This window comes from Sparus aurata, chromosome 24, assembly GCF_900880675.1.
Source record: "Sparus aurata chromosome 24, fSpaAur1.1, whole genome shotgun sequence".
In the NCBI taxonomy this organism is placed as follows: domain Eukaryota; kingdom Metazoa; phylum Chordata; class Actinopteri; order Spariformes; family Sparidae; genus Sparus; species Sparus aurata.
In genome coordinates, this window is record NC_044210.1 from 2625382 (window position 1) to 2640954 (window position 15573).

General features: G+C 43.0%; 1 protein-coding gene and 2 non-coding genes across 5 annotated transcripts in view; all 3 read right to left on the minus strand.

The window, feature by feature from the left end:
- The window catches only part of anos1a (anosmin 1a), a 28651-nt gene that overhangs the window by 11125 nt on the left and 1953 nt on the right, over positions 1–15573 (minus strand). For 2 of the 3 annotated variants that reach the window (XM_030409327.1, XM_030409326.1), the window contains exons 2-4: positions 11535–11582; positions 2176–2241; positions 1461–1683 (exon numbers count right to left, since the gene is read on the minus strand). In XM_030409327.1, coding sequence (XP_030265187.1) covers positions 1461–1683; positions 2176–2241; positions 11535–11582 — 337 coding nt within the window. Of the gene's footprint in view, positions 1–1460; positions 1684–2175; positions 2242–11534; positions 11583–12787; positions 12952–15573 lie in introns of those variants that run through there. The other variant, XM_030409328.1, reaches the window with a different exon arrangement.
- Positions 14558–14629, minus strand: trnaq-cug (transfer RNA glutamine (anticodon CUG)). Its single transcript has one exon. It is a non-coding gene; the product is annotated as a tRNA-Gln (tRNA).
- Positions 14827–14909, minus strand: trnal-cag (transfer RNA leucine (anticodon CAG)). Its single transcript has one exon. It is a non-coding gene; the product is annotated as a tRNA-Leu (tRNA).

Here is a 15573-nt window from a genome sequence, read left to right on the forward strand (position 1 = left end):
ACCACAGTCACGTGCGCACCAGAGCCAATCACTGCAGAGCTCAAACCCACGACATACCTTAAGAAACAAGCGGATTTATACCTGCAGCGGCGCGAGCTGGATCGGGATTTTGCCCGCGGTTCGGTCCCGTTCTGTTCTGTTCTGTGCATCTAAACTGACTGCTGTAGCTAATGAGAGTAAACGAGTCTGTTCAGGTCTGAGGAGATCCGGAAACGCGCGGACAACAAAGTGGAATCGTAATCTGTGGGTGTTCGTGTGTAGATAGCTAAATATCCCTGACGTCCCACCTTCAAACACAGCCTCATTTGGCCATCCATGAAAAAGCTCCTTAACCTCCCACTTTTTTATAGGAATAAATTTTTCTTACGGGCACTGCACTAGTTTTTATTAAAAAGGGAAAAGGCAAATGTCTTTTTTGAGAGCGAAAATATGTTATACTTTCACTCCATTTTCTTGTTACCTCTCACAATTACGTCTGAGAATATTTGCAGTAGTGGCCTAATCCTGCTTATGGAAGTGGACAGAGGATAGGATAAAGGCTGATACTCTGGATATAAATGAATTCATGTTTGTTTCTGTTTTTTATTTATGTTTATTGGACGTTCAACACAGACACAGACACAGACTTTTCAGCTTTTGCAAAAAAGGGGGAGTAGAATCATGGATTTTAAATGTACAGTATGAATTTCCCTGCAGAATTATCTGAACAACTATAACTTGGAAATCCAACGACCGATGTATATAGATATAAAGCATTTCTAAAAAAAAAAAAAAAAACATTATCTAAACTGTCAAGGGGTCAAGCTCATGATAGGGTCAATGCTATTGCATTTATCTTAGCATTGGGATCCTGGCCTTCAGAAAACTTGGATGACGCCACATGTAATCTGGCGTTTTGGTTGTTTTTTTTCACTCTTCAGCTACTTCAGTTGTTTTGGAGAATGCAGGGCTGTTTTGCTGTGAAGTTCCAGAAAATGTTTTTTTTTGGATGACGAAAACTCCAACCAACTTTCCATAAGTGTAGGGGGCAAGTAATATTTGTGCAAACTTGTGCTTTAATGAGTATAAGTATTTCTTTTTCTCCTTCGAGTCCTTGGCCTCCACAAGTTCGTTTCATCTGTCTGCTGGAAGTTCTCTTGACTTCCCCTCTTCATTCTGTATGCCTTGTACTTATAATGTATTCAGCTTCTCTTCCATGAGCTTCTAGCTGCAAAGTGTATCGGTCGAGTCTGGGCTTGTGCTGTTTTTCTTGACCTTATCAAAAACTATTTTTAACCAATTAGTTTTTCGTGCCCAGACCTAACAAAACCTCAACCACAGAAGTCATATACAGGATTAAGTCACATCAATCCTGTGCTGGAATCATTGCTTACCCGCTGTAGTGCAGCTTAAATGGAACAATTAACTTGGCCTCACTAGATCATTGGCATGCTATCACATGTCGGTCCTGCTCTACTCACCCCTGTAGAGGTCTTTGGGAGACTGGCAGGTGTGGCCACAGCCGTTGGAGCAGCATTTCTTCTGGGCGGAGCACTCTCGGTCGTTGTCGCAGCTCTCCACGCAGGCCGCCGCAAAGCCGCTGGCTCTCTCCGGAGGTGGACAGATGCCCTGCTTCACCTCCAACACCGACTGGAGGAACTCGCAGCTGGTCACACACTCCCAGTGCTTTTTGGGAAACACTCGCTGGATGGGTTGGAGAAAACCAATAAACTTATTTTATCTTTAACTGTTTCTAATTTGAATTTTGGACTAGTTTTGCCTTCAGGGCTGTTAATATCATGCTTTGATTTACTCATTAAGAATATTCTACAGAAGGCTGGGATGGCTGAATGAATAAGTGTTTATGTTCACCGTTTTTTTTTATTACTGTTTACAAATGTGCAAACGTAGTTGCATGTGAATGCTTGGAATATAATATGCTCTATGAAGAGCACAGAGATACAATGAACATACAGTATCATGTGAAATGATACAACTTGACCAACCCTGATCCCAGCTCATGTCATACACGTATTTGATCACTGAAAATGTGTGTGTGTGTGTGTGTGTGTGTGTGTGTGTGTGTGTGTGTGTGTGTGTGTGTGTGTGTGTGTGTGTGCGCGCGCGCAGCCATCTAGTCTGGGCCACCCCTGACTCTGCACAAAGCACACCGTTTGACTATGTGTTGCAGCGTACCTCACACATCTCTCTGCAATTGCTTTTCCTCTTCATCTCCCAGGAGTCTTTGCAGGGCTCCAGGCACTGTGGAAGTGAAAAAAGTGTGAACAATGACATCGATTACAGTCAGATATGAACAAGATCCTAATCTGTAAATGGCACAAAAACTGCTTTTCAATGTATTTAATGAGTTCTCTTATTATATCTGCTCCTGGCAGTGGTTTATGTTTGGACACCTTGATGTTGGTTAAATGTTTCAATATCTTCTGTCAATATTTGATCAATGTCACCATCTTTCTTTCTCAAACATGAGCCAAAATATGTTATTTGCTTGAAGCTAACACAGGACACAGGCGAGGCCTTAGCTAAGATTTTAGTAATACTGAGGTCATCGTTGGTACTCCTTGGCTCAGCACACACACTATTGTGAACACCAAAAATGACCATATTGGAAGAATACTTAAAGGTGCAATATGTTAACTATATGCAAATTGTAATTTCTTATTGCAATGTTTACCTGAAAGCTGCCAAAGTTTTAGACAGTCTTTGTACATTTGATCAAAAAACGATATGTTTCATCAAAGAATGTAATTTTAAAAGAAGTAATCCCAGGGACATGAGCTCAGTGTCCTCAGTGGTGGCACCAGTACAGTCCTGTACATGTACTCTGTTCTCTAGTGTAAAAGTCCTGCGCTTTATAATGTACATGTATCCACACTGTATGACTTCTGTCTACAATTGTTGCACTTTTAAATTGGAAAAATCACTGTACCAAGTTGTAATTGCATTTCCTCCAAAAACATATCTGGGGAAAGCAAATAGCAGTATTTTATCATATTTTGTCACAAAGCAGTTGAATGAATTGTTTCAACAGTCTGACATGTTGCTGACTTATCTTTTTTGCCGTATTATCCAGAGTCAATAAGAGCGCAGGTCTAATCTGAAATGGATGGTGTTACAATATGTGTGAGGGAAAGGTAACGAATGTTGTCCTGCGTTCTGAGGCCGTTTCTGGAGCATGTCACCAATTAACAGCTTCGTCCTCTGTACCATAAAGCTGGATCCTGCCCTGGTAGGCAGAGGCAGCCCAGGGGAGCGAGTGCACACTGATTGTAATTTCATGCTATAGTGAGAAACAGTTGGGAAGAGAGCAATGTACAGAAGTATCCCAAGGACGCGGCAAGTTGTCTGAAAGTTAGAGAAGCGCTGTAGACTGTGAACAAACTTCAGTTTACTCAGAATGTAAGTACTCATGTCTGTACGTTTTGAAAAGATAAGACATATACTATATAACACGTAATCAAAGCTCTAGGATCAGTCCTTCACAAACACAAACTCCCCTCTCCTTTCCCTCCAAGGCTCCAGATTCCTTGAAAGAAATGTTTCTGTCGAAGGCACACCGAGCTCAATCTTTCAAAAATCATGATCCAGTCACGCTCCACCAACACCGATGTGATCAATAAAACACAGTTTGCCTCGCACATTTTCCAAAGCTTTACCGTGTTTTTATGTCCACACAGTGTGCCAGACCTTCTAGGTTGCTGTTAGCATGAAAGTCAACTCACACAGACTTGGAACTTGTTTGAATTCTGTGTGTATCATTCATCTTGTTGTAGTTGTGGAAGTTACACTGCAGTTATATTAAGGTTATGTGGCAAACCAATTTGTACTTATCAAAGCATCACCGAACAGCAGCGAGAGCTCTTCCTCGACAACGTTGGTGAGTTAGTGTCAGAGCTTTTGAAAACGTCCCTCACAAAAGGAGCCACTGCAGCACACAGTAGGCTAGTTTAAGATAATCTGCATTTATGCCAAGTGTAACTTGGGTGATGGTGGTGGATTTGAGGGCGTCATACATTTGGATATCTGTTCCCATCTTTGAGAAATGTACAGTAAGCTGTGTGAAACAATTAAGACAGCAACTTATTGATTGTATTCATTGCCAGAAAAGGCACCCGGAGGTGAAGAGACGCGCCGGAATTGACAGGGGTGGCCATCATGAGGTCAATAAATACACTCAACACAAGCAGTCATTCGATCGGGTAGTTTGCTAACAAACATCTAGGAAATGGGCCCTTGTCTGTTTTTGGGCCCGACTGAGCATCGGTGACAAAAATCACTGACTGGCTGTTCAGGTAAAACGTATCAGTGCAAAAAAGTTTCTCCTCTGCCTCTTTTTATCAGACATAGAAACAGCTATATTAGCGAGAGCGGCGTCATAAATGCTGCTTAATCATATCAACAGTTTGCATATCCACAGAGAGGCGTTTCCTTTCATGCAGGTGCAGAACGTCAAAGCTTGTTGGTCGTAGTCTTTGGCAGTAGTCTCTGGTGTGATCAAGTGCAGCTTTTTGGCAGGGCGCAGGAGACACGAGGCCACGCAACAGTGAGCCTCGACGCTGCTCCTTCTCTCATGTCAGTGTGGTGTGTCAGGGCCTTTAATCATACCTATTTGAAATTAAACTCTTCTTGCTTCAACTTCGACTGGTGACATATATATGAGTGCAGTTCTCCAGTTCAGTGAAGGATTGTCAGCAACCATTTTAGATGCATTCACTTTTAGTTTGACCTCCAAATAGATACTAAAAGGAGTCAGATACTGCCGGCGTGTTTACAATCTGTCTGAGGGCTCTACTTTTGTCACAGCCAAGTGATCAAAGACGAGCGCTCCCAGCACGGCACATCAGGGAGATCTCAGCATAGGTGCAGTGCAGCCGGAGCAGCGCTCCAACACTTTTTTTCGCCAAGTGAGGAAATCAAATGTTGACAGTTGCAAAGTCCCAGAAGTGTTAAAGTGATGAATTGCTAAAACGACTACGTATGTTTTGTTTTCAACATAGCAAAATCTTCTCGTCAGCGAGCTGAACAGCTGTGGATGCGCTGCTCATTACATTATGTGATATACATGAAACGAGATGGGGACGTGCAGTATTCTGTACTCTGTGTGCCAGGCTGAGGGGCTGCATTTCACCCGACCTACATAAGTAGTGTGCTCATTTTTATTTTTGGAATAGCTAAAAAGGTAAGAGTTTATGATGTTGCTGTAATAAGCAAACAAGTGCGTGCACCCCTGCGTGCCCCGCATGTGCGCATGCACTCAAACGCACCTGCATGTCTTAGGTGTGTTTCAGTGTTTACACAAATGCACTACACACCTGGTTCTGAGCTATCAGGCACACCTGTAGCACACTTGAGAACAGGGCAGGATCAGAAAAAAATACATGGTAATACATTATGATTTAGGTGGGCGTGGCAATCACGGCCAATCAAATTCACTACCTTTGTCATCTTTACACTCAGGGCTGTCCACACTATGAAGCACTGACACTTTGTGAATCTGGGACCTGAGTTTCTAACCATAAGAAGAGTTACTAGTCTGTAAACTGACCCTATTCCACACATTATTACCCAGGGTTTTAATGTTTCACAGTCACACAGTCTAAAATGCTGTTTCAGGCTGTTCGAGTGTCTACAGTAGCCAGTGATGTGCACCACTTCAAGACAAGAGTGGAGAGGAGAAAAACAGTAGCTGCCAAGTGGACTACAGTGCAGTGCACGTGGAGCACAGCTCTACAGCTCTTCCTGCTATGTAATGAAGACTCCCTGAAGCATGTCTGATCGCTCTGTGCCAGGCCTGCCACCTCCCATCTCCCCTTTCTGGTCTCCACAGGAGAACTTGTCCACTAATCCAGACTGACGTTCCTACCCTCGTGCCATTCCCAGCGTCACCTCAGCGTCAGTTAGTTTTACGCTCCATTTCGAGCTTAAATCAAGCATTCCATTCCAATACCGCAAATAAAGCTGACTGGAGGGAACTTTCTGATGTGGTTGAGAGGGATTTGAGAAAGCACCTTGGTCCCACTTTGGTGAAGACAACAGATATTTTTGTCTCGGCTGCGGAGTTTAGCACCAGATTGGAGCTGGTTTGCGATCCAAGCTGTTCTTTAGGTCACAGAATGTGACTTGTGTTTACTTGGCTGTAATGCAAAGCCGTGTGTGTGTGCATGTGAATGTGTGTCTGTGTGAATTTGTGTGTGTGTGTGTGTGTAATCTGGCAGTTGGTGCGCACTACTCCTCCATGACCAACCAGAGATAATGGAGCGGACAACTTCTCTGCTGACCGTGCAAAACGCTTTTCTTTTGGTGCTTGACAATGTTTGATTCGCTGCCCAGACAAACCCCTCGGAGAGCAAACAGGCTCAGTTTGTCTCTGGCTTCCTGTTTCAACAACTCACACTGCTTTTGAAAGTGTTCCAGACCTTTCAAACAGCCCAAGACGAAACCTCAGCTTCTCCCAAGAAACAAAATGCAGGCAAATTGTTTCACAAGTTCTTTGATTCATTTGAAAATGTGAGTGCGTGGAGGAGTGAAAGAAAAAGGATGTCTGGCTCTCAGTCAAACATTAAAACAGGGCTGTAGGGAGTATTGAAGTCTACTAATGGCTGCCAAGTGCTTCTGAAAGAAGGTTGTTACAACAAGCTCAATGCCAATTGTCTAGGTTGTGAACTAAGACACCAGTGTCAGTGAATACACACGATGACCCTGCATGGCTCCAATGCTACAGTAGTGCCATCTTAAGCTCTTTTCAAAGAGCTGAATTGAACCGGACTGTGTGGGAGTGTGTTGCTAATCAACTCTGGCACTTGCAAATGGCTGTCTGCCTGGAGGAGATAGTGACAGAAGGATTAACAAGCACTCATTACCACCGGGGTCCGTGAGGACGACACGGGGCCAAATGGTCACGAGCCAAAGTGACGGGCTGTCTCAACGCAACGAGCTTCAACAAGCTTCCCATCAGGAGTGTCTGAGCTCCGGAGCTGGACGGAGACGTATCAATACTTGCACTGCCACACAACGAAAAGTTACGTCTCAAACAAGGCGTCAGGAGCACTTCGAAATTTAAACCTTGATCGCCCACACCTGCCTCACCCTTTGTGTAAGACTACACAGGACAAAAAAAACTAAACTAAACAAAAAAACCTCACTGAGCCTTGTACAAATAAAAAAAAACTTTTTTGGCAGACTGTCTTAAATATTCCATAATAATCTATTATTACCCATCATTTTAACTGTTTTACTTCAAATGATGATAAGATAACCTATTTATTGGCATTTAATTTTATTTATTTTTTTAAACACATTATATTAACATGTAATATAGGTAACAAACTCAGCCTCAACAATATGCATTTATAATGAAGGAATGAAGAGGAACAGAGAAACCGACCATGCAGTCACTTCTCATGTCACACATACACGAAGCAGATGGTTATTAAACCCAGCGATTATTGCCTCTTTCAGCCAAATATGAACGATATACATTCACAGAATCAGACAACTAAGATTAGATAATGAACCAACCATTAACAAGCAGAACTTAATTGACATCATTGATGTGCCGACACCTTGTCTGAACTCATATCCTCCTCCTGGTCTTAATGGGTTTAAACTGGGTGCTTGCTTGAGTGTAATCAAGAGCAAGGACATCGTCGCAGAAGTGACTATCATTATTGTGTCTTTGCCGCAGACAGACGACCACTAATGGCCATTTTAATTATTTTTTTAACTCACACTCTGCTGCCACGCTGGAGGCTGGAATTACCAGCACCATCTCCGCCAGAGGTTTTGAAGTCAACCCTGCAAGCACTCGCCTGAAAGAAATCCAGCACACGCTGCTTGTGCACCAGGAGGGCAGCTGCACCCCTCTGCGACCAGCGTTAGTCTTAATATGAGTTTGAATCTGTCAAAATGATGGACTGCCTTAATATTTTCCAGTGACTTTTAAAAAAATCAGTCAGCGATGGAAAATATTCAGTTAAAGTGACCTCACGACCCCTAACACGTGCTTATCTAGCTGCTACGTCCACGGGCGTATTACAGAAACGTAGTGCTCAACCAGCACCTGCGCTCAAAACACCTGCTCTCGTTGTTTTAAGACAGGCATGTAGTCACCTGAGTACGGGCTGGGATTTTGTTGTCAGTTGTTAAAAGTGACAGAATCTCCGTAATTTTGTGTTATTTCATTTACAATTCAAGTAACTTTATGTTCACTTTATCTGTTATTTTATCTCCTAATGTAGCTGACTCTGATTTTACATCAAACACAGATCACGTCAGTGGTTTAAACAGTTTGCAAATGGAAAAAAGATCCAACATATTTCATATATCATGAATGATCCATCATTAGTCAAGGCAGCCGACCATTGCTTAAAGAAATGAATTAAAATGTGCATCCCTAATGCATATAATGGCGTGCATTCATACATCAGACAGATTTTCGCGTGAGAAATGACAGAAATAGTTGCGTCAGATAGAGGAGAGAGTTGTAGAGAGTCTCCTCTCTCCCCTCTGCACAGCCGGCCGATCGATGAGTGAGCCAATCAGAAAGCTGTTCCGACAGAAATGTTCCGACATAGCCCTGGGAACTGGACGTAAGCAGCAGACGAAAAAAAAATGGTGGGTCGAGCCAGAATATCTTCACATCTAACTTGACTGTGTTGAGTTTGAATAAAATGTGCTTTGAGATGAGTTAACAAGGCAATTAATTGAGCTTTAGTTCAGTGAGAGGTCAGCTTGTGCTCAGAAGGTGCGCAATTGTATTTTTCTGTTTAATAAGGAAATATTTGTGTAAAAATAGCTTCTATCTTGACAGTTTGTGAGCTACTTTTATTCACCATTAGACAAAGTAGTTCACTCACTCACATCTCCCAGCTGAAAGTACAGAGGCCATAAGACTATTATCACAAAGTGGGAGCCTATTAAAAGATGTGACTAGCTGAGGGTAGCTCGTTAGCATGCCAACTAAAGTAGACAGATTTGACAGAAGGTTAAAAAAGTTGTCTCATCACACTCCGTTGAGTTCATGTTTTAAATGTTTCTAAAATTCGGGCCATATCTTCCATACTGCACCTTTAAAGGGTAAGCACGCCATTCAAGCGTACAGATAATGGTGATTAGGGTGAATCGACCTTTTACATTTTCCAAAGCCATTTAATGCAGCCGATCGTGTGCATTCAGACCAGCCCAGACGCAAAACAAACGCTGCGCCTGAGCAAAGCTACAGCCGCAGCCCTGACAGAATCAGGCTCCAGCTTCCGTTAATAACGCCGGCCTTTGATCAAGAAGCTGCAGGAGAGATGAAAGAGGTGTGAATTCAGCAGTGATACTTCAGAGAGCACCTGTCGAGGCGGAGCAGCTCGGACCGCTCTCACCAACGACTGCATTTAACGCTCCGCCGCCGCGCATTGATGAAAACTTAAGTGCGCAGAGGACCGAGCTGCTTGGGAGTAAATTGCACTCGCACTGGCTTTTAGAGGAATGCATTGATTGCACATCACACTGTAAGAGCCTCTCATTTCACAATTAACCACCATTAAACAGGAGTGTAATTTGGAGGGCTCTCCAAACTAAAAGCCACTAAAGGCTAACACCGCTCGGTACTCAGACATCATGGACTGGATCCAACTCCATGTCTCGTGTGAAGGACAGTTTTTGGTTAAATATGGACAGTGCTGAACTTTTTTCATGGACATCAGACAAGAAGACATGGTGAAATGTATATATTTTTTAAGATGGGTGGTAATGGGAAATAGTGGCATCAGCAATTTCAGCATTTTTCAATACTTTCCATGACTTGGATTTCTTATGACTTTTGAAGTGCCCTCAGGCCCTCACATCAAATGTGCTGACTGTGTTGACTTTTTTATAACGACGAAATGATCCTTCATCTGCTTAACTATATCTGTACAATAAACAACCAGACAGGAATGCACCACATAAAAACAAAGAACACCTTGCTTTCTCAAAGTGAAACAGATCCGGTAATGAATAGGAAAGCCGTTATTCCCCCCCCCCCCCCCCCCCCATTTTTCTTGTTGCATCTGTATTGATCACAAGGGAGGAGATGCATATGTGAAGTCAGCGGGGACCGATGCTTAAGACCCGAGGCTTCACACTTAATAAAAATATTACAACCATTTTATTCATTCACATTTCTATATTCACATATCCTCAGGGAGGATCGAGTACGAAACTCCACTGAAACACCAATCAAAGGCACATCTACTGATAAAAAGCACTGCAGACGATGCACACCGCAGGTAATAGACTGAAGCAGCTCTTTATATCATGAACTAATTCACGGTGCAATGAAAACATTTTCTCCCTGTGATCGTTCATTAAAAGCGGGCCGGATAACTCACTGCAGAAGCGCTTAATAATGCAGCCGGGGAGACGTCTAATGCGCTAACGTGTCATCACAATTACCCATCACCGGGATCGCATGGTTACCAAAGTGAGAGGCTGCTAAGGCCTGTTAATATCTCCATGGCTCGACAAGGAGACGATATTCCTCATGGGGGCTTTTAAATATCAAAAAAAAGAAAAAAGAAACACTGAGGCTAAGCAGTCACACAAGCGGATGTGAAATACAATCATGCGAGCGTGATTTCATGAAAGATGCGCGACGTTTTATAATATGAACATTATATCATAGGTGGGAGCGCTGCAAGTGTGTATTCCGTCTATTACTGTGTGCCCCCTTCATGAGTGTTGATGTATGAGCGGGAAAGCGGAGATTTATGGGACATCAGAGAACAAACAGGCAGGCTGGGTGATGAATGGTGGAGCTGGGAAATGGGTAATAACCACTACAGCACAGCAGCATGCATCAGGACATACAGTACATGCACACACATATACAGCACGCTGTCACTGGTCTGCATGCGGTGTGATTTATCGCCAAACAAACATGCACACATACTAAAAAGGGGGAACACGCGCCTGCCAACAGGTTCACACAATGTGCACACACGCAAAGGCAGAGTGATTTATTACACTGGAAAGTCCCATGTGTCTCCCTGGGGTGCTGCAACCTTTATAATAACTTATTTTTTGTACGTTTTAATATTGGATCCAAAAACAATAAAATGACCAACACAATTAAAAAACATATATAGATTTTTTTTAGAAGTACCAGTTTTTGAAAAAGGAAGAAGAATGAGTGGAATTAAAAAAAAATATCTCTGTTTCTGCTGCATCGATTTTAATCTCCGTCCATAATGAGTCCAACGGTGCTGCAGGGGTGCAATAATACACCAGAGGGTCCGCTTTTCAAAACCTGGCGCCTGCATTACCCACAATGCAACCTAACTAACCATCTTTGACACCAGTGGCGGCAATTTACCAGATACCGCGCAGTTTCCTCTGGGGCTTTATACTTTTTTTCAAATATGCAGTATAACTCCCCGAACACCTCTAAACACACTTTATTGTGTAAAATTGGTGACGTCACCCTTTAAGAGAGGTATTCCTTAATGAACATCACAAATAATCCCCACTGGCTCTACTGTGTGAGAGTTCATGCACAGGTTACCTACCTTTGCGCACTGTTTGTGATTATGACACCAGCCCAAGGATCCATTATTCTGTAAGAGAAGCAAAGAAGACAAATGAATAAAATCGGTCTAACTGAATTAAGTGCAGAGGAATATATTTTAATGCCCTAATCACGGTGCTGTCAAAGCTCCGAGGCACGCCATGTAATCACCGTTTGTCAGGAGAACATCACAGAGCTCCAGAGTTCACGGCGCAAACTGTTGTTTTTTCACTATGTAGACAAATGACTGTTTTTTTCCTCCAGTTTGTTGGAGGAAAACCTAACTTGATGTCCTTCACGGCTTCCTGCTGTGAGCCCGAGGCCATTTGCTGAAAAATAATGAGTGCAGATCCAGATCACTTGTCAAGTCACATGAGGCAGTGCTATAATAGATGGGTGTTTTTTTTTTCAATGTGACTTGAGAGGCAGCCTGGTATCTGATCAGCACTCCTTTTTTCTAATGTCTTGGATTTGTTAAGGTGTTAAATAAACACACTACAGTGTATATCTGACCTGAGCAGTACAAATCTATGAAAAAAATGATTGACTTTCTGCACCTCTGCCGCCATTATTTCTCTAGTGTGATTCTTTGTGTTTGCTTGAAGGACTGTTTCTCCCAGGGAACCTTAAACACAAGGGAGGGTCATTATGTCACCGAATCTTGCTTTGGTGCCAGACTGTGGTCTCAGCCGTATTAAAGGTCAATGGGTGATGCATGGAGAAACACATTAAAACTTAAAATATCTACGTTGCACGAGTTCTGATGAAGAAATACCTCCAGAAATGTAAAGAATGCACTTCAGAGAGAAGGTTAATGGCAATTTTTTTTTTTTTTTTCCAAATGATTAACAGGGCTGATAACATTGTGACCAAACACGGCAGGTCCAAACAATTATCGCTGATGAGACCGCAATTACACTGTGGAAAAAGAGCCTTTCCCAAAGTCCAGGGACAAACAACAAAAAATCAGTGGTTAACCTAGACTTTTCTTCAGAAGTCATACGACGTAGATATGTTGGGTTTCGGTGTGTTTCTCCATGTTTTTCCTGCCGTTGTAGTTGCTGCGCCGGCTCTTTATTTATACCATTTACTGATTTTCCTCATGTTCGGTCACCTGTGTTTAACATCATTTTCCCATGTGCCTCGGGATCGCCTTATCTGCCTGCACATTCCCAGCTCAGCACCTTTCTACCATCTTCTCCTCGCCTCCTCAATTCTCAGTATGAATATACAACTTTCTTACTGCATCATTACCTGCATCTGTGTCTGCATTTAGGTTCTCATTGTGACAAAAATACACAAAACAACAATGTGTTGGTCTGTCCCGACTCTCAGTGCAAATACAGAAAAGGCCCACTACTTTCCTAATGCAGCTGGTAACAGTAGTTTTTTAGCAAATGCTACTCAAACAGGAGGATATGGTGCATCTGTTGGGTACCAGTGCAGTGTTGTAAGTGGTGTTCCGAGGGGCTCCCTGCACAGCATGCTTCGGACGTTTCCCTGGCCTCACACACCTGATTCAAATGAATGGGTCGCTATCAGGAGCGTGATGATGAGCTCGGTTATTTGAATCAGGTGTGTTGGCGCTCATGTCTGAGTGCATAAACGCTGACTTATGGATGTGTTTAAAAAAAGGAATGTGGAGCTGAAAAGACAACTGTGCAAAACTAAGTTGCGTTCATATAACATCATCAGACTCATACTTTATCTAATGTGTTTACTAGATAGGGCCGTCTCTCATTATCTCATCAATAGGGCCACTTAGCTCCAAGGCCAACTGAGCTTCTTGCTAGGAGCAGCTTGTCAATACAGACAAAGAAAGCAATGCAGAGAGTAGTGGGTTATGGTAAGAAGTTACGCTGCCCCCTATTGTTCAGGAGCTCCCTTGGATTTCTGGCCATTTCTTACAAATGACTTCAAACGTCCCTCCACCAGCCCTGAACTGCCTCTGAAGGTTGGCTGTATTGTCAGTACATTGTGCCAAATCTACAAATCTCTCATTTTTCAACTGTCACTGAAAATTCTCTTTTATTATGTAATTTATTTTTCTTGTCAGACTTAACATTTGGTCAGCATTTTGAATATAAAACAGAAATCATCATTCAGACTGAAGCACCTTGGGATTGCAGACGGTTGTAGTGTTGGTGGTTTTCTGACAGAGTCGTGAGCGTGTGGCCTTTCAAACACTGACATTTGTCCCGTCGATAAGTAAATAGAGCGTTATTGATGGAGGGCTCAGTTAAATTGTCTCCTCTGGGGTTGGATATTAGCAAAGTGAAGGGGTGCTCTGCTCTCTGAATTCCTTCGAGACTAACTGAGCTGCACAGAAAATCATTTCACTATGCTTCAGTGGAGCTGCTCAGAAAATATAGTGTCTGACCAGGCAGCCCCCAGCAGTGGTAATGATATATGGCCGCTGGGGCTGATCAGTCGCCAATTGATAATGACTAGTAATCCCTTTTTAACTGTTTATAACTACTCTAAAAGTGGCATGAAAAACAGCAGACACAGAGAGGAGAGGCATGGAATAACTGCACAAACTGGAATAACCGTGCATACTTTTTTCCCCACCCAACATAGAAATACACCAAAATGCGGGACTGCCCTGTACAAATCAGCAATAACGAAGTGACTTTAGCGAGCTAATTAAGTAGCGAGGCATCAGCGAACTGGACATTATTGTTTGTTGTCAAAAAACGTGCCACAGTACATTGAAACGGCAGTGGCATCTTATAACACTCATATTAACTTTGGAATGTTTTACATTTTTCTTTAATACATTGTAAAAAATGGCAGTAGATTCTATGGTAAAAAAAAAAAAAAGAAAAACTACACCAGAAAAGAAATGGGTTAAATATGATGTGCAAAAAATATACAACTCCTTCATCCACTATCATATATGGAATCTAACATCTCTGGGGTTGATTGGAAGACAGAGAACACCTGGTCGTATCAGGACTTAAATAACTGGAACAACCTCGCTTACAGCCTGAATGCCCACCAAGCCCTGTAACAGTCAAAACCAGGTCCCACCGAGATTTGAACTCGGATCACTGGATTCAGAGTCCAGAGTGCTAACCATTACACCATGGAACCTCTGAAGAGCACCCATGGACTGCTATGCAATCTGATTTTCTGTCTTCCTCGTGTATAACAAAGAAGTTCCAGTTCCACAGAAAACGCTAACGTTACTTGGTTGGCTTAATGGTCACAGTCAGCAGCAGCTGTGGGAAATGCATGATAGCGCCTTGTTTTTTTTGTTGGAAGAAACCATTCCAGTGAGAAACCCTAGATGTCAGAAGTGGGATTCGAACCCACGCCTCCAGGGGAGACTGCGACCTGAACGCAGCGCCTTAGACCGCTCGGCCATCCTGACGTAAAAACTATAGTTTTTTCAGGGGAAATTGCAAAACGCATGCGCAGATGGTACAGTACATCTGCCATCAAGTCATACATTGCAGCAACTCTGCTTTCACATGTCAATGCTCAACTATTACAGTATTGCAGCCTCATCCAGTAAAGAGCTGCGTCGACAACACATGCAGGCACACATTCCTGGTAGATTCCTTTGTAGTCTATCTAATCAAGTGTGTTACAGAAAAATCTCTGCAGGGCCGTGTAGCCTGACACATCACCCGACCCTTCTATCCCAACAAAACTCAAAACACCCTACCATCAGACGTGAACGCACATGACAGAGTGGTAGGGTAAGGGGATGTATTGGGATTGGGCGAGCGTCGGCAAAATATATGGACGGAGTTTGAGGGAGTGCAAACCCTGTTCACCTTCTCACCTCCAGACATCTGGGCAATCACAGAGTGGAGTGGGCGAAGGTGAAACTGTTGGTGAAGGAAAGAGATCAAAACTTTTGCACGCAGCCTCCCTGACTACATGACTACAGATGACGGTTACAGGTGTCATGTCATGCTCGTCTATCCAAGATATTGCGGAAAAGGCACCATTTACTCGTCCAAACCGTTGCTGTAATAAGGAGAGCGCAAACAGTGTCCATTTCACTTCGCTCTGCGGCGATCCAACAG